The 26,802-nt window shown below is 36.5% G+C and overlaps 2 protein-coding genes and 1 long non-coding RNA gene across 3 annotated transcripts in view; 1 reads left to right on the top strand and 2 right to left on the bottom strand.

Moving 5' to 3' along the window:
- LOC121637383 (inter-alpha-trypsin inhibitor heavy chain H3-like) overlaps positions 1-26,802 on the bottom strand; it is a 54,991-nt gene that overhangs the window by 24,334 nt on the left and 3,855 nt on the right. The window contains exons 6-21 of the mRNA XM_041981517.1: positions 25,887-26,015; positions 25,670-25,786; positions 25,363-25,531; positions 25,167-25,277; positions 24,492-24,673; positions 24,225-24,404; positions 24,008-24,132; positions 22,473-22,693; positions 22,360-22,377; positions 22,057-22,080; positions 21,761-21,817; positions 13,431-13,538; positions 12,432-12,600; positions 11,855-12,000; positions 11,517-11,601; positions 11,292-11,420 (exon numbers count right to left, since the gene is read on the bottom strand). Coding sequence (XP_041837451.1) covers positions 11,306-11,420; positions 11,517-11,601; positions 11,855-12,000; positions 12,432-12,600; positions 13,431-13,538; positions 21,761-21,817; positions 22,057-22,080; positions 22,360-22,377; positions 22,473-22,693; positions 24,008-24,132; positions 24,225-24,404; positions 24,492-24,673; positions 25,167-25,277; positions 25,363-25,531; positions 25,670-25,786; positions 25,887-26,015 — 1,956 coding nt within the window. The 3' untranslated portion in view covers positions 11,292-11,305. The remainder of the gene's footprint in view (positions 1-11,291; positions 11,421-11,516; positions 11,602-11,854; positions 12,001-12,431; positions 12,601-13,430; positions 13,539-21,760; positions 21,818-22,056; positions 22,081-22,359; positions 22,378-22,472; positions 22,694-24,007; positions 24,133-24,224; positions 24,405-24,491; positions 24,674-25,166; positions 25,278-25,362; positions 25,532-25,669; positions 25,787-25,886; positions 26,016-26,802) is intronic.
- On the bottom strand, positions 542-8,774 carry LOC121636973 (inter-alpha-trypsin inhibitor heavy chain H3-like). Its single transcript, XM_041980837.1, has 13 exons — positions 8,660-8,774; positions 6,930-7,090; positions 6,700-6,804; positions 6,263-6,425; positions 6,078-6,188; positions 3,911-4,039; positions 3,694-3,810; positions 3,386-3,554; positions 3,190-3,300; positions 2,515-2,696; positions 2,226-2,405; positions 2,009-2,133; positions 542-788 (listed from the first exon to the last, which is right to left on the bottom strand). Exons 1-13 carry the CDS (start codon positions 8,729-8,731, stop codon positions 542-544), a joined length of 1,872 nt encoding a protein of 623 aa, XP_041836771.1. The 5' UTR covers positions 8,732-8,774.
- On the top strand, positions 14,332-21,826 carry LOC121637386. The gene is made up of 2 exons (XR_006009837.1): positions 14,332-14,464; positions 20,893-21,826. It is a non-coding gene; the product is annotated as an uncharacterized LOC121637386 (long non-coding RNA).

The raw sequence follows: 26,802 nt of genomic DNA on the forward strand, positions 1-26,802 counted from the left end.
AAAATGAGTTTCTGTTAAACCAAAATTCTGCAAATGATAAACATGTTTTTGCATGACATCTCTGATCTAACTTTACTGTTGGGGCCTTGAAGATTTAGAGATTATTGTATTGACTGTGAAGGATTTTCTTTAAGGGATATTTTGTATGAATTAGTGCCATCTAAGGTTGGAATCGTGTATTACATTCTAATGTATAGTGTTCTAGCGTCTCATTTTCTCAAACACGTATTGCAACAAAAATAGCTGCCATGTCTCACCAGGAGGACCAGGAGGACCGCGAAAACCGTGAAGACCTGGATGACTTGGATAACCTCCTATTGGGTTAAAAATAATAATAATGATCATAAAACGAGGTTCTGTTAAACTAAAATTCTACAGATGATAAACATGTCAATCATCTTTTACCTTAAGCTCTGTTCCAATTATTTTTAATTAATTCAGTGAAAACTCTCAAACATTTTATGTTATTTTAAAAACAAAAGAATGTAGAGAAACAGTGTCATTGATTTTCCATTTTGCTTTTCTTTGTTCTGAATTAATGTTACTCATCATATTTATTAATTCTACCAGAACGTGTGGGGATCTTCATTGTTTGTCCATGTCCAATATGATATTGCTGATCTTGTGATGATCTTTCCCCCTCCTTAGGTTTGTGAAGCACGTCTGTGTTCTCCCCCTGAGGCTTGGTGACCACCATGGATGTATGTGGGGTCACAAAGCTGTACTTTAGGGACAACTCCAAAGCCTCTTTCTTCACTTTCTCTTTCTCTGCTCCAGACAACAGCAGCCTGTATCACAAATTTCTATGTTAATAAAGAGTTGATTAAGATGTCTACCTTTCTTTGTATTCACAAACAGGTTTTGTTGACTTTATCTAATGAATCAATAGAAAAAAGCTGATGTTATGACTACCAGGTGAGAGGCCTGTGAAGACCAAGGAGGAAGTTTATGGATGTAGTGAAAAAAGACATAAAGTTAGTGGTGCATGAGTCGGTGTAGGAGAAGAAGATGCAGAGGATAGGGTTAGATAGAGGCAGATGATTTGGCAGAGATACCAATTTATTCTATACAGTTAACTTTAACCTTAAACCTGTTTCCTATTTTTGAAATTAAAATTTAGTTTTGCTTTAGGTTTTGACTCAGTTAGTCTCAGTCAAGACTGTTATTCTAGTCCAACACCCAGTAACCTTTAAAGACTCTTTAGATACCCTTAAACTAGCAGGATATACCAAATAGAGAGTGATGAAATAATTGTGCTGTTTTAAATCAAACATGCTAATGTGTTGGTCAGCAGCCCAATATACTATTAGTTTTTTTTATTGCTGCAGTGTGTGTGCAAACAGTGCCATAAATCTGTTTATGTGTGCTGTCAAAAGGGGAGCTATTTGTATGGTCAGTGTTGTTTTAGCTGTAGAAGAAAGGCCCCTGGCAAAATTTTATATTTAGGCAAGTTTAAGAACTTTTTTCAGGCCTTGCATTATGATGTAGTGTGTTTCTTTTTTCTTGATTGTGACTGTGGATATGTGCCTAGTCAACTAAATTATTTGTATTAGTTCAATCAAAACCAGACTCAAGTACATGTAGATATAATCTTACAAAATCCTTATCAGAACTGGAAAACACACCCAAATATCACGAGGAATTTAAATAACTTAAATGGGCCTCAGTATATAAATATATCTGAGCTCCTCATAAAGCTTGAAAGTTGTGTCTGAAAAGCAGTCCATTAACAATCTAAACTGCTCTAATAAATATAAAAATTTATAACTGCAGCATCATCTGATGAAATTGCAATTCAAGTAACCATAAAAACGTCTGTGCAAAATTAATTTGACTGAAATTAATTAATCTGCTAATGGGAAAATTTTTAGCTCCAGAAGTCAGAATACAAAGCAGTGTCTTAACATTGTTGTGGGTTCAACAGTGAAGGGGAAATGAGTGCTGATGCTCTGTTATAAACTGATAATAAAAATTAAACAAAAGATCAGATGGCATGCATCACACTTACGCTTTCTCCAGAAACTGTTTGACTGTGAGGTAAGCCCAAACCCTCTGGAGGAGGCCTTCAGACACTGTTCCAGTAGGGGTCACCGTGGAGGTCTTTGTCTTAGAAAATGTCATCTTTCCATTCCTCTGTCATTATTAAAGTTTAATGTCAGTAGAGAAATAATTTCACAAGGATCTCAGAGTATTATAGTTATTTTTTGTTGTGATGTAATCCTTACTGAAACTGCCACAACTTGTGGAATGAAGGTTTCAATGTTGTTATCAGTGATCTGACCAGCCACAACAATTTCAGAGCCATTATAATACTGACTGAAATTAGTCTGGGTCAAGTTGGTTCCTCCCAAATAGATCATTGTCACATCCGTCAACAGAGGAGTGGCCACCTCTTCGTAGAAACCCTGTTCCATACAAATTGGACACAATATGGATGTTTAATCTCAGCACAGCAAATCACTAAGTATTATTTTTCATCACCTCAAATAAAGAACATTGGCATTATGTGCATACCGTCAGCTGTAAATCAGCATCAGAGTCTTCATAAATTCGTCTTCCCACACCGTTGTTTTGCAGCGACATTTTCTCAAGGAAATTAAAATTGACATCAAACCCAAAACCGAGGCAGTAGAGAGGAAATTTGCCTGCAATGGCCCGTCTTACATTTGATTGTATGCTCTCAATATTTGTCTCTCCTGCAAGGACACAATACAGCGCTTATTCTTTTATTATAAAGTATCATCACCCAACTGTCTGAACAATCATTCGGACTGTAATGAGCTGTGTTCTTGTGCTAAAAGGGTTTTATTTGTTTCTTGTACAGTTTGTCAAATGGTATAAGTCATACAAGAGATGCTCATAACCTGTTGTTGATTAATGAATATTATATTATAATTTATATTATTTTATTATAAAACTGTGGAACCCAGTCTCCTTAAGAAGACATGCAATGTTCAATTTTCAGGAAAGCAAAATAACAACCAAAACAAAATTATTTTTCTTGACATGGAAAATTTTGGCTCATGCCTCAGTTTCATCAAGCAACAAACATGAAAACATCAGGGGGGCAGGAGGAGATTTTAACTATGACCTGTTTTTACAAATAGTCTACTTGCTTCTTTTTAAAAGAATGATCTACATTTGTTTCAAGTGTTTGTAGCAGAGTGTGCACGAGTGTTTTATGATAACCTGAGGTTGGGTCTCCATCTGTGAGGAGAATAAGGATAGATGCTGAATCTTCTCTGGGATGTGCATTCAGCATTTCTGCTCCCTTCAGCACTGCGGTATTAATGTCTGTAGCTGAAATGCAGGAAGAAGAATTTCACTTCCATCGCGATCATAGATGTTGATAAACCAAAATAAATACATTTCCTGAAAATCTTACCTCCTCTGGCCTCAATAGTCTCAGCAAATGTTTTGGCCTTCTGCAGATTTCCACTGGTGGCTTGAACAAGTTCTTTTTTCCAGTGAAATATTTGGTCATCAAAAGTGATAAGACCAAAGAAGTCTTCTTCTGCCAGGTCATTTAAAATATGGACTAATGCTCTCCGGGTCTGTATAAGAACAGCATAACACAATTATTTAGGTTAGAAACATGTCATTATATTTGTTTTGGGTGTATTCTTGTCTTAAACAATGTGTTTGTAATATAAATCAAGTTATAGACTGTGGCAGACTTCTAAAATACTCCACCTGTTCCATTTTTGTGCCTTGCATTGAGCCACTTCGATCAATAACAAAGACAACATTTTTTGATATTCGGGGAAGACTAGCTGGAGCAAAGTGATGGATGAAGTACCCGTCTGATGTCTGGAATTAGAAGAAACTTTGACTAGTTCTGGGATTATTACAAAGCATAATGTTAATAGACTATTTTAAGTTTACAACTTTCAGGAGATGAACATTTTACCTTGATTTCTCCCAGTCCAGAGTCTCTGCTAACATCATAAACAACAATCAGATCTCCATTCAGACCATGCTCGCCACAGCTATCACAAACTTTCTGTTGGTCCACAGTTGGATAGAAGTGCACCCATGCCTGCAAACCACACAAATCAGTTTTTATAGAGTGTTGACAAAAACTTGTTTTTTTTGTTTGTTTGTTTTTTCTCCATTGGATGAAATAAGTAATTAGATTTTCATTCATTTGGCTACGTTTAGTTTTACTAATAATGCAACACATTGGTCACACATTGGCAAATTAACATCAGTATCAATGAGTTTATTTATTTTGTTTCATTTGCTATTTTACTTAAATCACCTAATAGATTTGCTTGATTGTGAAGTTTGAATCTAAAGCTCAACTTTAGAAGCCACTGGTTAATAATTTAAAAGTTCTCTTTAAGAGTTAAAAAGGAGCAATGTTGTATATTTATCCTTTGCTTAGGGAGGCAGACATGCACATGATGGTTGAGATATGAACCAATTTGGCTCATTTAATTCATGTATTGACACCAAAATAAAGTAATTAGATATAATTTTGATTTCTTAAGACTACAAATACTTAAAGACGCACAACGTAACTACCCAACCATAAAACTATGCACTTACTGGCTCGTTTGATGGCACAGTGACATCTATTACGAAACATTGCTGCTGATGCTGCTGGACAGCAACAACTCGTAAGGCTGAGAAACTGCATCATGATGTTGTAGCTGAGTTTTCATTATACAGTTTCAAGAAAGAAAGACAGAAAGAAAGAAAGAAAGAAAGAAAGAAAGAGAAACTGACTGACTTCTATTGGCTGGAGATAGTTCCAGAGATCAGGTGGAATGTGAAATAGATGCAGAATTAGCTGTTAATAGGCAGCGTTTCACTGAGAAAATCTGCTAAAGTCCCGTAGTGCGTCTTTAAAGTAAATAATAATTGTCTACTATTTTAAAAGAGTGGATTTTGGAAAACAAGTATTAGTAATTAAAATGCAACAAAATGACAACACCTTGGCAGCTGGATGCATATCTGTCCCCAAGAGGAAAATTATACATCTGATACAGCATCTGTAGTCTTTTCAAAACAAAGCTTAAGACAGAGTTGAAAGCCCCTTCAGTTAGCAATGGTTACCCTGTTGTAAAGTCTACATTTGTGATCTAACACAAGTGTTGTGGTATTTATTTTTAGTTGTGTGCTGCTTGTTTTTCTGTGTTAACTGATTTTAGTTGCTTTGAATCCTTTTTAGTGATTGTAAATTGGCCTTGTGCTGGAATCAACCTCCTGATTAGATAAGAGACACACAGGTATATAAAGGTAAGGAAGCAGAGTAGAGGGGTACTAGTTGAAGACACAATGCACCTGCACCGGGGACCATGGCAGCTGGGACTGCAGCTTTACGAGGTGACCAACACGCAGAGGCAGAGAAAGGACCCTGCCTGCTGTGTGAGTACCTGAGCACAAAAGAAGTAACGCTGGTTGGAGCAGGCTAAACAGAGGATAAGTTCAATTGGGAGCGTGTATTGCCACCTCATGTTGTTTTTCTGCGTAGGTGTCCCAGCGGGCCTGAAAACGTAAACTAGAGTCGACTGGGAGGGACCGAGAGGAGTAAAGGAGTGTGACACTGAATACATGCAGGGGCAAAGGGGAACTCCGCCTGCCGTACTGACCCCGTGCGTGTAACCCAGGTGGACCCACAGACCTGGATTTGGAAAAGGATCTGCCTTATCTCCTACTTTAGTTACCCTTGCCCTGGATGGTGCTACCATTTTATGTACTTTTTTTTTTTCATTCTTGGAGGCATTTAGCTTTATTTGATTTTTAGGTTGAGTAGTTTAACTTTCTGTGGACATTTTATTTAATTGTAAATTTTCGCATTGATAAAATTGACCTGATTTTTGTCCATCTTGGCAATACGAAGCGTGTTCTCACTTGGTCATTCCATCGCAAAAGTCCATCCTTTGTTTTTTTTTTTAATAAAAAAACAATACCTTGACATACATCCATAGCTCCCACCATTGCACATTCATACATTTCCAACAATTAATAAACGTCAAACGGCCAGACTGTACTATGTACATAATTTTTGGTTAAATAGCAACGAAATAGCAGCTGAGCTAAATGGAACATGGCATCTCTGCAGGCTGTACCTGTTCATCTGCTTTGGTTTTGGTGATGGCATTAGCCAGGGCTTTGGTGCTTAGTCCTCCTTTCACATCGACAAAACTGATGCCGGCCTTCTCGTGAATATACACATCGACCTGGCATGAAATCAAATAAAGCAGTCATGAGTATTTACGAAACACTACTTTGTCTTTCAGGATGATCTGCATACCTTGAAGTCTTTGACAGGCTGCATGGGCCGGGCATGGATTTGCAGCTCATATTTGCCGTGTGTGCGTTTCATCAGTTCCTCATATGTGAGCTCAAAAGTCACCTTTTTGTGAGCAGCTACATTTACAGATGTTTTAAATTCCTCCAGCGTTCTACCTACAGAGCTACAACATAAATATATCATAAATATCAGGGTTATATAGCGGACATGAGTTCACATGGTTTTATTATTCATCTTTAAGAACCCTGATGCATGATACTAGAAAATATTTTAAACAAAAATAGCCTAAATATGACAAATCACAATGAATGTGTAAAACAATGTAAAATCCATCCCCCTGCCACAAAAAAAAAAAAAAAAAAAGTTTCTTGAACATACATAGCTTAAAACCCACTTGTATAAGGCCTAGCAATAAAAGAATCCTTCAATTAACGTACCTGACAATCCCAGCGCTTTGGCCATGAGACACTGCTTCAGTGTACTGCTGCTGTGCTTGCTCCTTAGCTTTAACAACACCATCATACACTTCACCATCAATAAGCCTGCATAAGACACCCCCCCACCCCGCAAAAAATTCTTGTTTAATTATGAGTGGCCAGTATATATTATTATTATTATTATTATTATTATTATTATTATTATTATTATTATTATTATTATTACTTACATTTTGAATTTACTGATGAAGGCATTCTTAGGAATCTGGACATGGAATTCAATTTCCTTTGACTCATTCATACGATTGGCCACACGGCTTGTGATGACAGTGGTGGCATAACGACTGGCCACAGTAGAGTTAATGTGAAAGCTGTATATGTCCCAGTCGTCCTGCACAAACACAGAAGGCACATGTTTTTTAAAAAAAAGTAGATGGCCAGATCAATCTCACTGACTGACAACCAGCTGGCAAAAGATCAGAAAACAATGTGTTGGTGGGTGAAATTGTAGTGGTGTAACCACAGATACGCCCCATTTTTGTTTTGTTTTTTTAAAACAAAACAAGAACAAGTCTTAAAACAAACTTGGGGGTGGTTGTATAGACTATACATAGTATTGCATAGACCATGCTTCAATGCTCATGGCACACACAAAAGACATGGCTCTGACTTTCCAGTTTTGGTGCAAAATTAAGTTAAAATTACAAACATTTTAAAGATCTGGATAGGGTTGGGTCACATCACTTGATCTGGTCAAAGTCAGGGTTACTTTTTTAGCCTCCCTTCAGATAAATCTGTCTTGGATTTAAAGAATTGCTGTGCAGAAATTACAAATGTTTACTTTGTGCAAAACAATACCATAAACTAATACAAATAAAACAACAAGAGAATCATGATGACCCGTTCTAATTACCATCTCCATACATACATAAACACATATATGCATGTGTATAATCCTCATTATATGTGCAAAATAGCTTTCCTCAAACTATACATTCAGGTACTTATTGAAAACAAATGGTATGGTCATTTTTGCAATTAGTAACATTTCATTGGATTCATTGGATTATTTGAGTTGCGCAACCATTCATTTTAGTGTTTAAAAATAAAAAACAGTCCAATTATTATTTTTTATTTTCCAAATTTACAATTATTCAAATCAAAATATAATGCAAAGCAGATCTGTGCTGCACATACTTCAAACACGTGAGACACATGACTATTTCTGTTAATAAAATGCTGTTAATCATTTTCTCTGTTCATATAATAATTTTACATGTTTTGTATTTTATACTAATATATTTCATTTTTATGTAAAATGTTTGATTTTCCAATTAAAGAAAGTACCTACATCTACAGTTAAACTAAAAGCTGTTAGTCCATGTAATGCATAAACAAATAAAGGAATAAAAAGTTAGCCTGTAGCTCAGTACAACATTCTGTTAACTTATAATAAAGGTCTAAAGAATTTTAACGACTGTTGTCTTGATTTTTCCAAAACTATACTTTATGTTGTGTAGATTTTTGTGGCTGTTGTCTTTTAAAAAAAAGCCACATGGAGGATTTAGCTCTTAGAATAAAAACGGGTCGACCACTAATCATGACAAAGCTCAGTATTTTAATTAGTTATCATTTCAGTGTCACTACAGTCTCATTTAAATATATTTTTATGTAATTCTGCAAATATAAGTTTAACAAGAGCATCCAAAAATCTAACCATTTGATGGACAAATCAACAACATGACCCTGAAGGCAGAGAGCCTGGAGGTTGTTCAACCTGCTCTTTCTACAGAGCAAAGTTCAGTGTGTTGCAACCTACAGAACGCTGCTGAGATACAAGAACAGTCAATCCTCAGATGCTTAAGTATCTGTTAGAATATCTACAGACAATAAATAGCTTCATTAAAATGACTGTTTCCTTTAAGTGTGGTGCTCTGTCCCTTCTGTTGTGTGGCCATACCTTGTTTGGCAGAGCGGCAGCAAAAGCCAGCAACAGGCCAAAGAGGATGACTTGCACCACTGCTCTCTCCATGGTGCCTCAGTCCAGAGTGTGACCCAGGTAGCTGGAAATGTCTGTTAATAAACGCCAACAAAGTCAGTATTTATCTGTGCACAATATTTGGCTACGTAGGTAGGCTTGCTATTGACACAGAGTGAACAACTTGTGCAATTTGCAAGGACTTTGCTACCAACACATTTCATGAAAAAGTCATTTCAGTTTAAAAACATAGCCTAAATAAAAGAATAAAGATGCTGTATTGTGTAACATGCACTGTTAATTAAACAGGATGTGGCTAATTATTATGTCGTCAAGCAAAAATTTATTTCTAATATTTTCAAGTCTGTACAGCTTTTTTGAGAGTATCAGTCTGACACGGTCAGCAAAGTGCTGGGAAAACAGGTGATACAGCAGGCAAAAGCAATAATACACTTAGATTTCATTGCAAGCATTAGAAATTTAAAGACAGAAGTTGCAGCGTAGAGCACTAAGAAACTAACTGCATAGGAGAAAATCTGTTATAAATTAAGAAATTCTGCCTTAAAGACAAACAATCAGCTTCAAAGTATTTTCATACTGCACACAAGGAATGATTTTAAACTGTATATGTTTTATTTACTGAAGGAGTACAATTTAGTCTGTGAAGACTATTGAGCAATATCCTGACTGGCTGAGGAAAGAACTTAAGAAGAAAAAAGAAGAAGAAGAAAAAAAAATTATTCTGGTCATGACAAATTTAGCTTCCACCATTTTTGGAGCCAAACTCTGTTAAATTAGGATAATGATTCTTTGTCCTGTGGCTCCCACAATCAAATAAACTGAAATACCAAACTGCTGATTTAACCATAGAATAGCCTGGTTTTATTCTGAATACAAGAACATATCAAATCCTTCTTGCAAACTTTTCTGTGCTCATTATATAAATTAGAGAGAATTTAATGGACAGTTTTTCTTGACGCTGTAAATAGCCATGAAACTGGAAACATGAGCCCAAAGACTTTGTGTGTCCATAATCTAATAAAACTAATTTGAAAAACCTACAATATTTCTACAAACAACATGTCAAGCAGATGTGGCTTCTCAGAGACACGTCCCGAACATTCTTATCATCACCATCTTACTATCAACATTTATCAAACAACATTCCCATTATTTACTCAAAATCCACAAAGGCAACAATTTGTAAAGCTACAGCTTGCATTAGAAGAGGTATGGGACGATTATGACCTTAACCCGTGTGTTGAGTTCTTCAGCCCCCTTGTAATGTGGTTTCTATGCAAACATGCCCCTGTGGCTCACCACATCAACCTGTGAACATTCAGAATATCAGTGTATTTATGCCTGAAGAGGGACAGCAGATGGTAGGAACTGGTGCTTAAGGGAGGAGAGACAAATGGGAAGGAAACATACAGCAAATTAATAAACATTCTCATGCACACACACCTAATGTAGATAGATTTAATCTGATTTTATTTTATGAATGCCAATATTCTATTTTTATTCACATTTTATAAAGTGCCTCAACTCCTTTGGAAACAGGATTACATTTTGTTGAGATGAGCAATCCAAAAGGATTTATACTTATAAGAGCTTGCCAGGCTGAACTGCATGGGATAACTTTCAAATGTTGGCTTTCTAATTCTGCTTTCTGTGTTTGTCTCTACAGATGTGGCCAGTCACAGTTAGATGTGTGCAGTACCTGCTCCTGGCTGGGCTGAGCAGTAAGCTGTGTCTGTAGAGTTGGGGCTACAGCTGGGAAGCTCTGTGCTGTCTGTTTACTTGGACGCACAGAAGGGCCTGGTGTTGCTGGAGCAGAAAATGTCTGTCAAAAAACACAGAAGACACCATATTTATTAAACAGTGATTTTTAGGTATTATATGATTACTTTGTGTCTGCTACAGCAAATCTAGTTCAAGATTTTGCGCTTAAAAGCAGGGGTTGTTATTGGTAAGAAAGAATAAAGGGATATTTTAGGGGTTGGTGCTTTCAATGCTGGAATGAATGGAATGGAAAAGGTAAGTTTCAGTATTAATCTACTATCACACAGACATCTAGCTCATTGGGAAGCACTGTATAAGTGAAGCAAACTAAACTAGAAATGGAACAATTGCTGTGGATTAGGAAGGAGCAGAGACTGGTTGTTAAAAGGTGGGAAGCAGCTGGTAGACTCGGCTGCAGCTGCTGAGCCATGTCTGGTCTACATGAAGTCTCCTTCTCTAACCTACCAGTAAATCTGGTCTGCTTTCCTTGTTGAGTGGTGATAACAGCAGATTCCGGTCCAGACTTGGGGTGCACCAGAAAGGAGCATCCAGGGTCAGACTCTTGTCTAAAGGCTCAGAAAATAAAGCTACTATATCTTACAATGAATTAATAAAATGGACACCAAATACTGTCAACTCTGAGCATTCATATAACTTTTTAATATAAATTTATTTTTATTCTTAGTATACAAGGTGGTGGCATTATAGTGTATTACATATATTTAACAATCAATAATGCAAAAAATTGGTATACAATTTATTTATGTATTGTAGTAATGTGTTATGGCATTTTTTTTTTTTTTTTTTTTTGTCTTTTGAAATGCATGCTTTCCAAATCATTCCAAATTAAAGTTTGGCAACAACAAAATCATTCACAGGTCTCTGCAGGACGAAGTCAGCTGAAATGAGCCAGCAGCGAATTTGTGCAGAAGAGCTGGTACTGTAGTCAACAGCACTGGAACTACAGACGAAAGGAAAGGAGGAGGGTACATTTTGTGTTTTCTAAGCTCAGAAAAATCAAAAACAAGCTTAAAAATTACACATGTACAAAATGTACCTCGTGACATGAATTTCTTGATCATTGATCCTCAGTTTGGTTCCGGTAACTTGTTGTACCTCCTGATAGACAGCTGGCTTCAAAGCTGTACAGAGTCCAACAACAACACACTGAAAACCTGACACTTCTATCAGCGTATTTGTTGCTTTTGAGAAACAGGTTTTTTGCGATGATTAACCAACAACTGTGTGGAAATATTTATTCATTATCATACAAATGAAGAGGCTAGATAGGCAGATACTTTATTTATTTACTTTTATATGGGGGAAATTCATAAGTTTTTCATAAGAAGTTTTCAAGTAATGCAGAGATGAAAAAGTAAAACTTCTTTTACCCACCTAAAATTCCTTCAGTACTGTCGGCAGATGGCCTCTGTCTTAAAACGGGCCAAAGGAATTTGTTGTTGTTCCCGTGAACTAAGATGACAATGCGCACATCTCCGACTGCAATATCTATTTCATTGCCACGATTGATTACAGTCAAACTGGAAAGACACACATCAACTCACATTCACTTGTCTTTTAAGGGTTCATCAATCATTTGTAGTCTACATCATCACTTTTTACTGGTCTTCCTCAGGCTGAGGAAGCACAGAGCAGCAGACAACATCATGACTCAGTGGACCAGTTATAAACATGTCATTTATCTCACCTTGCCATGTCCGCTGAGTAGAGATGATTTAAAATCAAACATATTCTGTATACAGTTTTAATCATTTAAAATGTGTTGGGCCTGTAATTTATGCATCACGTTGTATTTACAGTTGTGTATAATAATGATATAACAACACATTTAATGCCATAGTTTAGAAATGAAGACAGTTTTAGTCTTCATAAGCACACCATACATATTGGTCACCAGTAAACAACTAGAACATTTTAACAGTAGAACAATTTTGAAAATAATAAAAATTACCTTCCAACTGTGACGGGATCTTCTCCAACTGTACGTGCCGCTGCCTGTCCTTCATGGACAGTAACTTCATTTGTGTCAACCTTGACAAGCAGGTCAGTTTGGACATGGATGACAATCTTTTTGAAGCCTCCATTTTTTACTGAATCCAGCTTACCATTCACATACAGCTCTATACAAAAGAGATCAAATTAAAGTCACATCACACTGGATATAAATGTAGAAAATCTATTAAAGATGGAAAGTAAAGGAGAGTAAAGTGAGTGAGCAGTTACAAAGACTGATTATTGATTATATTATTAAACTGGTTTGCTTTATTATTAGATATGTTGTTTTTATTAAATTAGAATAGGTCATTAATCTATTAATTGGTTTTTTATGTTTTTGTTTTTTTGTTTGATGTTTAAGTGTAATTGCTTATTTGAACTTACTCCAAATAAGTATTTTGCTCATTCTACAACGTATCCTATACCAATCTATCACAACCCTGCTTCCCTCCATTCTCTAACTTTTCCTGAACACACAGGTGTCATTTAATAAGATAAATGAAGGCAGATTCAGAGAGTTTCTTAAAATCTTTTATAAAATTGCTGAGAACTCAGTGGCTGCAGTGTTAATGAAACATGGCAAAGAGTGAGTGTAAAGACCAGATTCAGCAGCAAGTAGTTGAATTTTAAATCCTGCCTTACAGGTGTTGGCCAGATTTAGTAGATGTGATATTGTACATGAACATCTTGTTTACCTGTGTGTAACAAAGTAGTTTTACTCTCTAGTAATGGTTATATTTAAATTATCTAAGTGCTTCTTTCACTACCTAATACTCTATGTATATTTAAAGAAGTAGAACGGCATATTGTCATTCAGTTATGTTTTAATAGATTTGCTTGTTTGTTACCCTCGGGACATTAGGCAGCACTGTGTTTAAAGCAGTGAGATGGTTGCTACCTTTAGCTGGACCCGTTACACCCTGTTTCCATTGGCACAAAGACAGATTCTACTAACCTTTGCTGGGATCGTGAAGAAGTTTAAGGAGGACCCTTCCATGAATGTCAAAGCAAAGTGAAGGAGACTGATTCTCTGTTTTCAGCACAAATCTGTGGGAAACAGGAGCTGTAGACAGAGACACAACGTTAGACAGATGACAGAAACAGCTCAAAATCTTAACAGCATTTAAAAAAAGACAAAAAAAATTTTTGATACTGATTACTTTTTCTTTCTGCTTTTGTGTATGTTTTGGAGACTGTTCAGTATTGGGTAAAACTGTAAAAACTGACAAATTTGCTCTCTAAATAATCAATCAACAATAGGACCATACATGCTGCATTCATAAATTTTCAGATCATGAACAAGGCTTCTCTGTAGTTTTTTATTTACCTGTATAGTAGTTGAGCTTAGTTTCATGTGCTCAGAAAATGCTGTCAGAGCCATTTTAATGCATGCAGCTAAATCACGCCTGTACTTGAGACTTACGCATGATTTTCTACTTGATGGTTTGGACGTCTGTCTGTTTGATACTTTGTAACATTAACACCTTCCAAACATAAATGCCAAATCTTTAGACCTGTGATAGACTAAATCTGTTCCTAGCTTTAGTTTGGATGAAAATAACCCCAAATTTAAACTGAGATGCTATACTTTGAATGCGAGTTCACCACAGAAATTTTCCCCATTGAGGGACTAATAAACTATTGTTCTATCATATTTACTGCAACTTAAAGGGGTTTTGGTAAACAGTTAAAACAATAAAAACTTTGTCCAGATATAGCTGAGTGTAAGTGCACATAGATTAGCCATAGTATGCACGTTTTTTATTTTTCTAATGAATATTTTTGTAATTTATTTGGTATGTAATGAATAATAATAATAATAATAATAATAATAATAAATCTTTGCAATACTTTACCCAATGTTGCTTTCAAAGGGATCTGCGCAAATAAAACTGAAAGGACAAAAGGACAAAATTACACAAGCAAAATTACAAGACAGCTCAGATACCTCTGATATAACCTTATATATATATATATATATATATATATGTATGCATGTATGTATAAACCATTGTTGAAGGTCCAAAGAGTCACTTGTGGCTCCAGAGCCACAGGTTGCAAACCCCAGATTTAGTGTTAACCAAATTTTACTGCATTTTGTTAATATAGAAGCAGGCCTTCTTTTAAAGAAAAAGGACATTTTGCACATAACAATGCAATTAATCGCGATTAATCGTAACATTTCATGTGACTATAATCGTTGCACAGCACAAATATAAGATATATATATATATATATTGAGGCTATCAAAAATTATGGAAGCCGAAAGCAGCCTTTATTGGCTATTATTCTTTTTGTAATTGTTATCTCATGATGACAAGGACAGTTTTCTCGTGATAATGGGATAATTTATCTCGAGAAAAGCAAGTTTATTTTCTCTAGATAATGAGATTATTAAGGTGAGCTCATAAGTAAACGTGTGACAGCTGATTTCAATGATCAAACCAGACCCCATAACAGCTGATTGGAAGGGTGACAGTCACTGTGTATGTGTAATTATGTAATGATTATTTGGTAACTTAACAGTCGGTCGCAGTTTTAGCCTTGATAGAAGTAAAATTGGACGTACTGATCACTATTGGTTTTTGCGCAGTCTGACGACTGATCAGTCGCAGTCAGTTTGTGTTTGTTTCTGTAATGAGTAGTGACGTGCCGTGAAGTTTATGGCTGGTGAGGCACTGATTTACAATTGTAAGAACAGAAACGAGCATCTTATTTCAATATTCATTCAACAGCATGCAACTACTGGTAATGCTTCATATCCTATCAGCATTCCTCTTTTAATTACACTCACACACCCACTGTTACTAACTCTTCAGTGAGAAAAGTAGCTACTGGCTGGCCTGAAAGTCACTAGAAATCGCTAAATGACATCATCTAATGTGAATAATAGTCTGGTACATAGTAATGGAGGCTGCTGTGGAAAGGAATGTCATGGTAAAGGCAAAAATGCAAAGACAAGCTAAAAATGTTTTAAAAGGCAAAACTATAAAATTAAACAAATTCTTTGGTTAACATTTTCTTTTATTCTAGTTTAACTTTATTAAGTGTAGGTTGTTTTCTAATTAGGAGGCTGCAACATTTCACAACACTTGTTTTCCTCCACACTCTTCATTAATAGACATTATTATCTGACGGTAAGACAGCGCGGGATCATCCTGCAGCAGCTTTGAACGTTTCATTTTCAGCCTGGTCATGAAACAGGTGATCATCTCCTGCTCTGAATGCAGCTACTGCTGCGAGAAGCCTCTTCGGATTGCTTTTGGACAGGAGTGGGTCCTGCGCAGCAGCACCCGCTCCTCATTGCGAAGAATAAACTACTTTCATATACGTCAGTCTACAAAAGTCTCCAATACTGAAAAAGTCGCTAGATTTGTCGCTAGTCGCTTTAAAAAAATAAACAAATAAAAAAAAAAGGTTGCGAAGTTGACAACACTGTGTGAGTGTGCCCCCTTGAGGTGGGGCAGAGTACTGTTTGCCTCACCTGCTGACTTTTCTCTGTACTTTATTGTACGATAAACGGGAATATTTCTCTCACAAATACATTAAAGACATTACACAGACTGTAGAGAGTCATGGCGTATAACAAATATTTCTGTAAAGTTCATCTTGGCAATATGCTGAGGAACAGAAAATGGCACGTGTCATGCAACCCAGTTTGTATTGGATGGCAGTCAGAGCTGAGGCACAGCTCGCCCATGCCTCCATGGGGTTTCTGCACTGGATTTGATCGGGAAATATTCAAATTTGGCAATTTTTACTTAATAAATTGTCAAAAACGTGTTAGAGTCATATAGAAAATGCAATTTTAACACAGATCAGTGGAAAATATGAATATTTATTGTATGTTTTTTTCAATGCACTGCCTCACCTGCCTCCCCTGACCACACGTCACTGGTAATGAGTCATCCCAGTACAGAACAGCTCTGTTCCCATGTGAACACTAACAGCCCTGCAGAGCTCCTTCAGAGACAGAATGCTGCTTCCAAAGCGTGAAGGAGGAGGTCCGTGATTTTCCCAGTAAACCACTAACACACTCAATAAAAGCCAATATAATTTATTAATGTACATACTTAACATAGCTTATTTTTAAAATTCTTTTTAACAATAAGCATGTTTCTGGGGAGGAACCTGTGTTGAGTTTATATGTTCTCCATGTGCATGCATGGGCTTCCTCCCACAGTCCCAAGACATGCATGTTTGATATGAGTCTCTAAATATATGAGTCTCTTCTCGTTAGGAGTGACTGCAAGTCTCATTCAATGTTTGTCTCTCTGTGTTGGTTCTGTGATGGACCAAGAGCAGCTCCAGCCCCCTCGCAACTCTACATTTGAATAATCTGTTATCTTGAGAAAATGATGTTGAAAAATAAGAACATGCGAGCCCGACTGCTCTCTGCTTTGTAAAAAACAAAGCGTTAACGGGAGGCAACTAATTTATGTAATTAACTGGATTAAAAATTTTAACGCATTTAACGCATGCGCAGCATCTGTCATTAATGATGGCAGACATGGAGGTGTTTAGAGGCAATATGGACATGGTGTCACATCCATGGGAAATGAGGTTGTTTTAGCACTCAGACTTTTCTGGTGAGAGGGTTCAAAACCAACTTTTTTCCGTAAAAAAACCTCCATAGTTTTGCACAAACTCTACTGTTCTGGTTGTCTGTTTGTCTGCCCAGCGTAGCTGCCTCCTCTCCCCCTCCCTCTCCTGTTGGATAAACTAAAATTACATGTAGTTTTGCATAAACTTTGCTGTTCTGGTCATCTCTGTGTGTGCACAGCAGCGTTGCGGATCAAATTTTCTCCCCTTCCCTCTCCTGTTGTGAATCATGATGGCTGTCAGTGATCAGCTGATCGGTTTTTCTCTGTTGTTGCTTTTGTTTATCGTTGAGCTGAGAAGGAGGAAACTAGCGGTTTATGGTTCACATTGGCACATATTTACCCAAAAGTATTGTTAGCTTTGGCTAACAGGAGATATTTTGATTCTGTGTGTAGCATGAAAGATCACTCCGGACCAGGAATATAATGTTTATCTTCCTTTTACTGGAGATGACAACACTTTACAATCTGCGGGACAATCACAGACTGTTGAACACTCTAACACCAGTGCAGACGAACTTTTATGATCACACCAGAGCCAGCGAGCAATCATTCAACAACAACAAAACATTTTCCCTGGAACAACTGATCAACTCCTACAAAGTTCCACTTACTAGGTAAAGCTAAAATACAAACGGTCTTTCTGTACTATTACTGACAACCCAAATAACTATATAATAGAGAAGTTGAACGTTAACATTATTCACCGCCACCAAATTCACCATCCAGCATTTTTGTGAATAACAATTTCAATGATATTGCAACTTGCCAGGGTGCACCTCTCATGTATCTTTTCCTTCCGTGTCTCAATCATTGTGTGCTGGCTCACTGGGAAAACGCAGTTTGTGCAATTTGTCCCTTGCCGGTGGCTGTAGTTTTAAGATAGCAGACCATCATGGCACTGCCCTACCCTACTCTCTCTCTCTCTCTCTCTCTCTCTCTCTCTCTCTCTCTCTCTCTCTCTATATATATATATATATATATATATATATATATATATGTGTGTGTGTGTGTGTGTGTGTGTGTGTGTGTGTGTGTGTGTGTGTGTGTGTGTGTGTGTGTGTGTGTGTGTGTGTGTTGCCATTACCATGACCACGAGGACTGAAAGGAACACCTACATAACCTGATATTGGTGGGAAAAAAAAAAAGGAAAATTTTAAAACGAGGTTCTGTTGTGAATTTACTTCATAGAGTTAAGTTATACATGGATAAAGCATTAAACTAAAATTATACAAATGATAAAGATGTGTTTCTGTTTAGGGTGGTGTAAGCAAGCACATGGCTATTTTTAATAGACATTTTTGCTGAATTTTGTTGTGATAATCTGAAGATTAAATTATTTAATGGCATTACTCAAGTAGAATTTACATGTAGCAATTGGCAAGATGTGTTTTTTTTTTGTTGTTGTTGTTTTTGTTGTTATTATTGTTGTTTTGTTTTTATAGAGATTTTTTTCTTTTCCATTTTCTGATTTAGATGATGACCCTCCCTTTGGACCAGATGTTTAGTGACATTATGGAAACAAGGCCACCACTGAAGTCTTCCAGGGACCTTGCAAAAGAACAAACACTGATTTCAATCAGGGTTGGTACAGTCAGTTAGGTGAGTTAGGTGAGGTCCTAGCCCTGACTGAGACCTGGATCCGTCCAGAAAACACAGCTACGCCAGCTGCCCTTTCTGTCAATGCAGAATTTACCCAAACTCCTCGCTCAGCTGGACGAGGAGGTGGAACGGGCATTCTTATTTCTAAAAAGTGGAACTTTACCTCTCTCCGTCCTATGGCTAACAGCTCATCACTTGAGTATCATTCAGTAAAGGTCTCTACGCCCTCTAAATGACTGTAGAATAGTCTGGAAATACAGAAACCGTGATCCTTTGCCTTTGGATGGCAACACTTTACACTGGTGAAGAAACCAGGCGGATCTGCCAATGCTGTCTGCACTGGCTAAGACTTACTTATGCATACCTGCTACTAGTTTACCATCTGAAAGGGTCTTTAGTACTGCTGGTGACATTGTCACAGCCCAGCGCAGTGTACTCAGAGAAGACCATGTTGACCAGTTTATCTTTCTGAAAAAGAATCTGAAGTAGAAGTACCGTTGTTTTGGCATTTGAAAGTTGCTTTTAGGTAGAAGATTTTTTTTTTTATGTACATGCTAAACATGAACCTCACATTTCATTTTTAACACTGCTGCAAGCACTGGTTGAATAATTTCAGATGGCACACAACAAGTTAAGTTGATTATTTATATATTTTTTAACCACAAAGAAAAAGGAAAAATGGTTTAAAAGGCCAAAAAAGGCTAATTATTTATTTTGATGATGTTTTAGGATTTTGTTTTTGTTGCTTGAAATTCAAAAGCTCAAGTGAGGAAAAAACTACTACTGTCTTCTATTAAAACACATGAACTTTCATTTAGAGATTTAAATTCCAAGTTAATACTAAATATCGAAATTGAATCGATTTAGGACCAAAATGGCACTGTATCATATCTTTACAAAGTTAGCTGAATATTTTTATGGTTCAACTTGTGGACCATGTATCGAGATGCATATCGAATCGTGTGTGAGGGAGAGATACACACCCCTAGTTTTTGCATGATTTTCTTATTCAGTTTAAACATGTTAATAATCATTTAACTTAAGCTGTGTTCAAAAAATTTTGAATTGCATAAGATGTCTTATAACACTTTTATAATAACACTTTCTTTTATTTTTAAAAATGTATGCATATATGCTGTATATATGTATTATAAAGTGGCAGATAGAGCATTTACTCATTATCTCAAGATACAAAGTTAATGTTCTTGTTTTCTCGGGAAAAATAAATTTGTTTTCTCTGGGTAATGAGATGATTAAAAGTAGGTAAGTACTCAAGAGTAGCTGTGTGACACCTGATTTTAATTATCAAAACAGACCCCATGACAGCTGATGGGAAGGGCTACAATCATGGTGTGTATGTATAATTATGTTAATGAGTTACTGGTAAAACTTAACAGTCAGAAATGTCGCAATTTCAGCGTTTGTCAGACTTGATTGAAGTAAAATTGGACGTATTGATCAGTGATGGATGTTGCTTGATCTGACGGCTGATGTCAGCTTGCGTCTGACGCTCTACTGAGGCATTCCAGTACAGAACCAGCTCTGGTCCCCTATGAACACTGACAGCCCTGCAGAGCTCCTTCAGAGCCAGACTGCTGCATCTAATGCGTGAAGGAGAGCTTGGAGGAGGTCTGTGATTTTCCCAGTAAACCACAAACACTCAGCAACATCCGATATAGCCCTACAAAAACAAGACACATTGCCCCATTACAACTGAGAAGGGGGTGGCACCAAGGGGGTCCTGCCACCACCCAAAGACTACCCCCATCTTCAAGGCTGTCATATGTATGAACAAATCTAAAATTCTTTGCTTAATGTGTCAGATATTTGCGTAGGTCATAATACACCAATGATAACACATATATACATGCAGAAATCGATTTTGGCCAGTAAAGGACAGAAAATGTTAACTGACAAATAATGAAAATCCCAAATTCAATATCTCAGAAAATTTAAATATTGTGGAAAGGTTTAATATTGAAGATACCTGGTGCCACACTCTAATCTAATAATTAACTCAAAACAACTGCAAAGGCCTTTAAATTGTGTCTCACTCTATATCTGTTGGCTACACAATCATGGGTAAGACTGCTGACCTGACAGTTGTCCAAAAGATGACCACTGACTCCTTGCACAAGGAGGGCAAGACACAAAAGTTCATTGCTAAAGAGGCTGGCTGTTCACAGAGCTCTGTGTCCAAGCACATTAATAGAGAGGCGAAGGGAAGGAAAAGATAGAGTCTACCAGGAAGTTCACTCAAAGAACTCACTTCTGAAGTTGAACGTTAACATTATTCACCGCCATCAAATTCACCATCCAGCATTTTTGTGAATAACAATTTAAACGATATTGCAACTTGCCAGGGTGCCGCTCTCATGTATCTTTTCCATCCGTGTCTCAATCATTGTGTGCTGGCTCGCAGGGAAAAAGCAGTCGGTGCTATTTGTCCCTTGTAGACGGCTGTAGTTTTAAGATAGCAGACCATAATGGTGCTGCCCTACCGGCTTACCCATCATACGTATGAACAAATCTAAAATTCTTCACTTACAATAATGTGTCAGATCATTTGCACAGGTCATAATACACCAATGATAACACATATATACATGCAAACATCAATTTTGGTCAGTAAAGAACAGAAAATGTTACACAATGTCCCTTTAAATGTATATCTACATTTTGATAATTAACTTCAGTTTAATAGTAATGTATATACTGCCATTACCATGATGAGAAGGACCATGATGTCGGAAAAGAACTCGCCTACCTCCTTTACCTATAAATTGGTGAGGAAAAAAAATAAATACATAAATAAAAAAAATCATAAAATTAGGTTCTGTTAAACCAAAATTCTGCAAATGATAAACATGTTTTTGCATGACATCTCTGATCTAACTTTACTGTTGGGGCCTTGAAGATTTAGAGATTATTGTATTGACTGTGAAGGATTTTCTTTAAGGGATATTTTGTATGAATTAGTGCCATCCAAGGTTGGAATCGTGTATTACATTCTAATGTATAGTGTTCTAGCGTCTCATTTTCTCAAACACGTATTGCAACAAAAATAGCTGCCGTGTCTCACAAGGAGGACCGGGAAGACCGTGAAAACCGTAAAGACCTGGATAACTTGGATAACCTCCTATTGGGTTAAAAATAATAATAATGATCATAAAACGAGGTTCTGTTAAACTAAAATTCTACAGATGATAAACATGTCAATCATCTTTTACCTTAAGCTCTGTTCCAAATATTTTGAATTAATTGAGTAAAAACTCTCAAATATTTTTTGTTATTTTAAAAATGTATGCATATATGTTGGATGTAGGTATTATAAAGTGGCAAATGGAGCAAATGGTTACCAACAAATTTAAAACATACCTCCAAAGTAACTTTGTGCAGATAAAAAAAAGAGAGGGATAAATTGCCAAACTGTTACGATCTTGAGTTTACTGGACATTAATCATTTTCTCTCTATTTAGTAAGCTATAAATAAAAATGATAAATTAACAACAAATGAATTTGTTGGTTAATTAATAAATGATTGATGGTTGGTTAGTTTATCACTGCAGCCACTATTATTAACATGAATAACACCCACACTTCCAGTGAACCTGTAGTTCTGCATTTATACATTGTAAACCTCCCACCTTCTATGTACGTTTATCTCACTGTTTTTCTTACCTGTAGACCAACGACCACCTAATAAAAGAATGTAGAGAAACAGTGTCATTGATTTTCCATTTTGCTTTTCTTTGTTCTGAATTAATGTTACTCATCATATTTATTAATTCTACCAGAACGTGTGGGGCTCCTCATTGGTTGTCTATGCCCAATATGATATTGCCGATCTTGTGATGATCTTTCCCCCTCCTTAGGTTTGTGAAGCACGTCTGTGTTCTCCCCCTGAGGCTTGGTGACCACCATGGATGTATGTGGGGTCACAAAGCTGTACTTTAAGGACAACTCCAAAGCCTCTTTCTTCACTTTCTCTTTCTCTGCTCCAGACAACAGCAGCCTGTATCACAAATTCCTATGTTAATAAAGAGTTGATTAAGATGTCTACCTTCTTTGTATTCACAAACAGGTTTTGTTGACTGAATAGAAAAAAGCTGATGTTATGACTACCAGGTGAGAGGCCTGTGAAGACCAAGGAGGAAATTTATGGATGTAGTGAAAAAAGACATGAAGTTAGTGGTGCATGAGTCGGTGTAGGAGAAGAAGATGCAGAGGATAGGGTTAGATAGAGGCAGATGATTTGCTGTGGTGATCCTTGAAGTGACTAGAAACAAATTAAAAGAGGAAGAAGACACCCACAAAGGCAGAGATACCAATTTATTCCATACAGTTAACTTTTGCCTTAAACCTGTTTCCTATTTTTGAAATTAAAATTTAGTTTTGCTCTAGGTTATGACTCAGTTAGTCTCAGTCAAGACTGTTATTCTAGTCCAACACCCAGTAACCTTTAAAGACTCTTTAGACACCCTTAAACTAGCAGGATATACCAAATAGAGAGTGATGGAATAATTGTGCTGTTTTAAATCAAACATGCTAATGTGTTGGTCAGCAGCCCAATATACTATTAGTTTTTTTTATTGCTGCAGTGTGTGTGCAAACAGTGCCATAAATCTGTTCATGTGTGCTGTCAAAAGGTTAGCTATTTGTATGGTCAGTGTTGTTTTAGCTGTAGAAGAAAGGCCCCTGGCAGAATTTTATAGTTAGGCAAGTTTAAGACCTTCTTTTTTCAGGCCTTGCATTATGATGTAGTGTGTTTCTTTTTTCTTGATTGTGACTGTGGATATGTGCCTAGTCAACTAAATTATTTGTATTAGTTCAATCAGAACCAGACTCTAGTACATGTAGATATAATCTTACAAAATCCTTATCAGAACTGGAAAACACACCCAAATATCACGAGGAGCTTGAATAACTTAAATGGGCCTCAGTATATAAATATATATAAATATATCTGAGCTCCTCATAAAGCTCTGCATGTTTTCAGTTTTTCTGGCCCAGCACATTGAAAGTTGTGTCTGAAAAGCAGTCCATTAACAATCTAAGCTGCTCTAATAAATATAAAAATTTATAACTGCAGCATCATCTGACAAAATTGCAATTCAAGTAACTTCAAAACGTCTGTGCAAAATTAATTTGACTGAAATTAATTAATCTGCTAATGGGAAAATTTTTAGCTCCAGAAGTCAGAATACAAAGCAGTGTCTTAACATTGTTGTGGGTTCAACAGTGAAGGGGAAATGAGTGCTGATGCTCTGTTATAAATAACTGATAGTAAAAATTAAACAAACGATAAGATGGCATGCATCACACTTACTCTTTCTCCAGAAACTGTTTGACTGTGAGGTAAGCCCAAACCCTCTGGAGGAGGCCTTCAGACACTGTTCCAGTAGGGGTCACCGTGGAGGTCTTTGTGTTAGAAAATGTCATCGTTCCATTCCTCTGTCATTATTAAAGTTTAATGTCAGTAGAGAAATAATTTCACAAGGATCTCAGAGTATTATAGTTATTTTTTGTTGTGAAGTAATCCTTACTGAAACTGCCACAACTTGTGGAATGAAGGTTTCAATGTTGTTGTCAGTGATCTGACCAGCCACAACAATTTCAGAGCCATTATAATACTGACTGAAATTAGTCTGGGTCAAGTTGGTTCCTCCCAAATAGATCATTGTCACATCCGTCAACAGAGGAGTGGCCACCTCTTCGTAGAAACCCTGTTCCATACAAATTGGACACAATATGGATGTTTAAGTTTTATTTTTCATCACCTCAAATAAAGAACATTGGCATTATGTGCATACCGTCAGCTGTAAATCAGCATCAGAGTCTTCATAAATTCGTCTTCCCACACCGTTGTTTTGCAGCGACATTTTCTCAAGGAAATTAAAATTGACATCAAACCCAAAACCGAGGCAGTAGAGAGGAAATTTGCCTGCAATGGCCCGTCTTACATTTGATTGTATGCTCTCAATATTTGTCTCTCCTGCAAGGACACAATACAGCGCTTATTCTTTTATTATAAAGTATCATCACCCACCTGTCTGAACAATCATTCGGACTGTAATGAGCTGTGTTCTTGTGCTAAAAGGGTTTTATTTATTTCTTGTATAGTTTGTCAAATGGTATAAGTCATACAAGAGATGCTCATAATCTGTTGTTGATTAATGAATATTATATTATAATTTATATTATTTTATTATAAAACTGTGGAACCCAGTCTCCTTAAGAAGACATGCAATGTTCAATTTTCAGGAAAGCAAAATAACAACCAAAACAAAATTATTTTTCTTGACATGGAAAATTTTGGCTCATGCCTCAGTTTCATCAAGCAACAAACATGAAAACATCAGGGGGGCAGGAGGAGATTTTAACTATGACCTGTTTTTACAAATAGTCTACTTGCTTCTTTTTAAAAGAATGATCTACATTTGTTTCAAGTGTTTGTAGCAGAGTGTGCACGAGTGTTTTATGATAACCTGAGGTTGGGTCTCCATCTGTGAGGAGAATAAGGATAGATGCTGAATCTTCTCTGGGATGTGCATTCAGCATTTCTGCTCCCTTCAGCACTGCGGTATTAATGTCTGTAGCTGAAATGCAGGAAGAAGAATTTCACTTCCATCGCGATCATAGATGTTGATAAACCAAAATAAATACATTTCCTGAAAATCTTACCTCCTCTGGCCTCAATAGTCTCAGCAAATGTTTTGGCCTTCTGCAGATTTCCACTGGTGGCTTGAACAAGTTCTTTTTTCCAGTGAAATATTTGGCCATCAAAAGTAATAAGACCAAAGAAGTCTTCTTCTGCCAGGTCATTTAAAATATGGATTAATGCTCTCCGGGTCTGTATAAGAACAGCATAACACAATTATTTAGGTTAGAAACATGTCATTATATTTGTTTTGGGCGTATTCTTGTCTTGAACAATGTGTTTGTAATATAAATCAAGTTATAGACGTGGCAGACTTCTAAAATACTCCACCTGTTCCATTTTTGTGCCTTGCATTGAGCCACTTCGATCAATAACAAAGACAACATTTTTTGATATTCGGGGAATACTAGCTGGAGCAAAGTGATGGATGAAGTACCCGTCTGATGTCTGGAATTAGAAGAAACTTTGACTAGTTCTGGGATTATTACAAAGCATAATGTTAATAGACTATTTTAAGTTTACAACTTTCAGGAGATGAACATTTTACCTTGATTTCTCCCAGTCCAGAGTCTCTGCTAACATCATAAACAACAATCAGATCTCCATTCAGACCATGCTCGCCACAGCTGTCACAGACTTTCTGTTGGTCCACAGTTGGATAGAAGTGCACCCATGCCTGCAAACCACACAAATAAGTTTTTATAGAGTGTTGACAAAAACTTGTTTGTTTGTTTGTTTTTTCTCCATTGGATGAAATAAGTAATTAGATTTTCATTCATTTGGTTACGTTTAGTTTTACAAATAATGCAACACATTGGTCACACATTGGCAAATTAACATCAGTTTCAATGAGTTTATTTATTTTGTTTCATTTGCTATTTTACTTAAATCACCTAATAGATTTGCTTGATTGTGAAGTTTGAATCTAAAGCTCAACTTTAGAAGCCACTGGTTAATAATTTAAAAGTTCTCTTTAAGAGTTAAAAGGAGCAATGTTGTATATTTATCCTTTTGCTTAGGGAGGCAGACATGCACATGATGGTTGAGATATGAACCAATTTGGCTCATTTAATTCATGTATTGACACCAAAATAAAGTAATTAGATATAATTTTGATTTCTTAAGACTACAAATACTTAAAGACGCACAACGTAACTACCCAACCATAAAACTATGCACTTACTGGCTCGTTTGATGGCACAGTGACATCTATTACGAAACATTGCTGCTGATGCTGCTGGACAGCAACAACTCGTAAGGCTGAGAAACTGCATCATGATGTTGTAGCTGAGTTTTCATTATACAGTTTCAAGAAAGAAAGAAAGAAAGAAAGAAAGAAAGAAAGAAAGAAAGAAAGAAAGAAAGAAAGAAAGAAAGAAAGAAAGAAAGAAAGAAAGAGAAACTGACTGACTTCTATTGGCTGGAGATAGTTCCAGAGATCAGGTGGAATGTGAAATAGATGC

The sequence above is a fragment of the Melanotaenia boesemani genome, chromosome 3, assembly GCF_017639745.1.
Source record: "Melanotaenia boesemani isolate fMelBoe1 chromosome 3, fMelBoe1.pri, whole genome shotgun sequence".
Classification (NCBI taxonomy): Eukaryota; Metazoa; Chordata; class Actinopteri; order Atheriniformes; family Melanotaeniidae; genus Melanotaenia; species Melanotaenia boesemani.

Coding starts and splice junctions, on each gene's coding strand:
- LOC121636973 (XM_041980837.1), bottom strand. CDS start 8,731: ATGGAGAGAGCAGTGGTGCAAGTCATCCTCTTTGGCCTGTTGCTGGCT. Junction 7,091..8,659: donor CTGCCGCTCTGCCAAACAAG/GTATGGCCACAC, acceptor GTGTTTGTGCAG/GACGACTGGGACATATACAG. Junction 3,555..3,693: donor AAGGCACAAAAATGGAACAG/GTGGAGTATTTT, acceptor GTTCTTATACAG/ACCCGGAGAGCATTAGTCCA.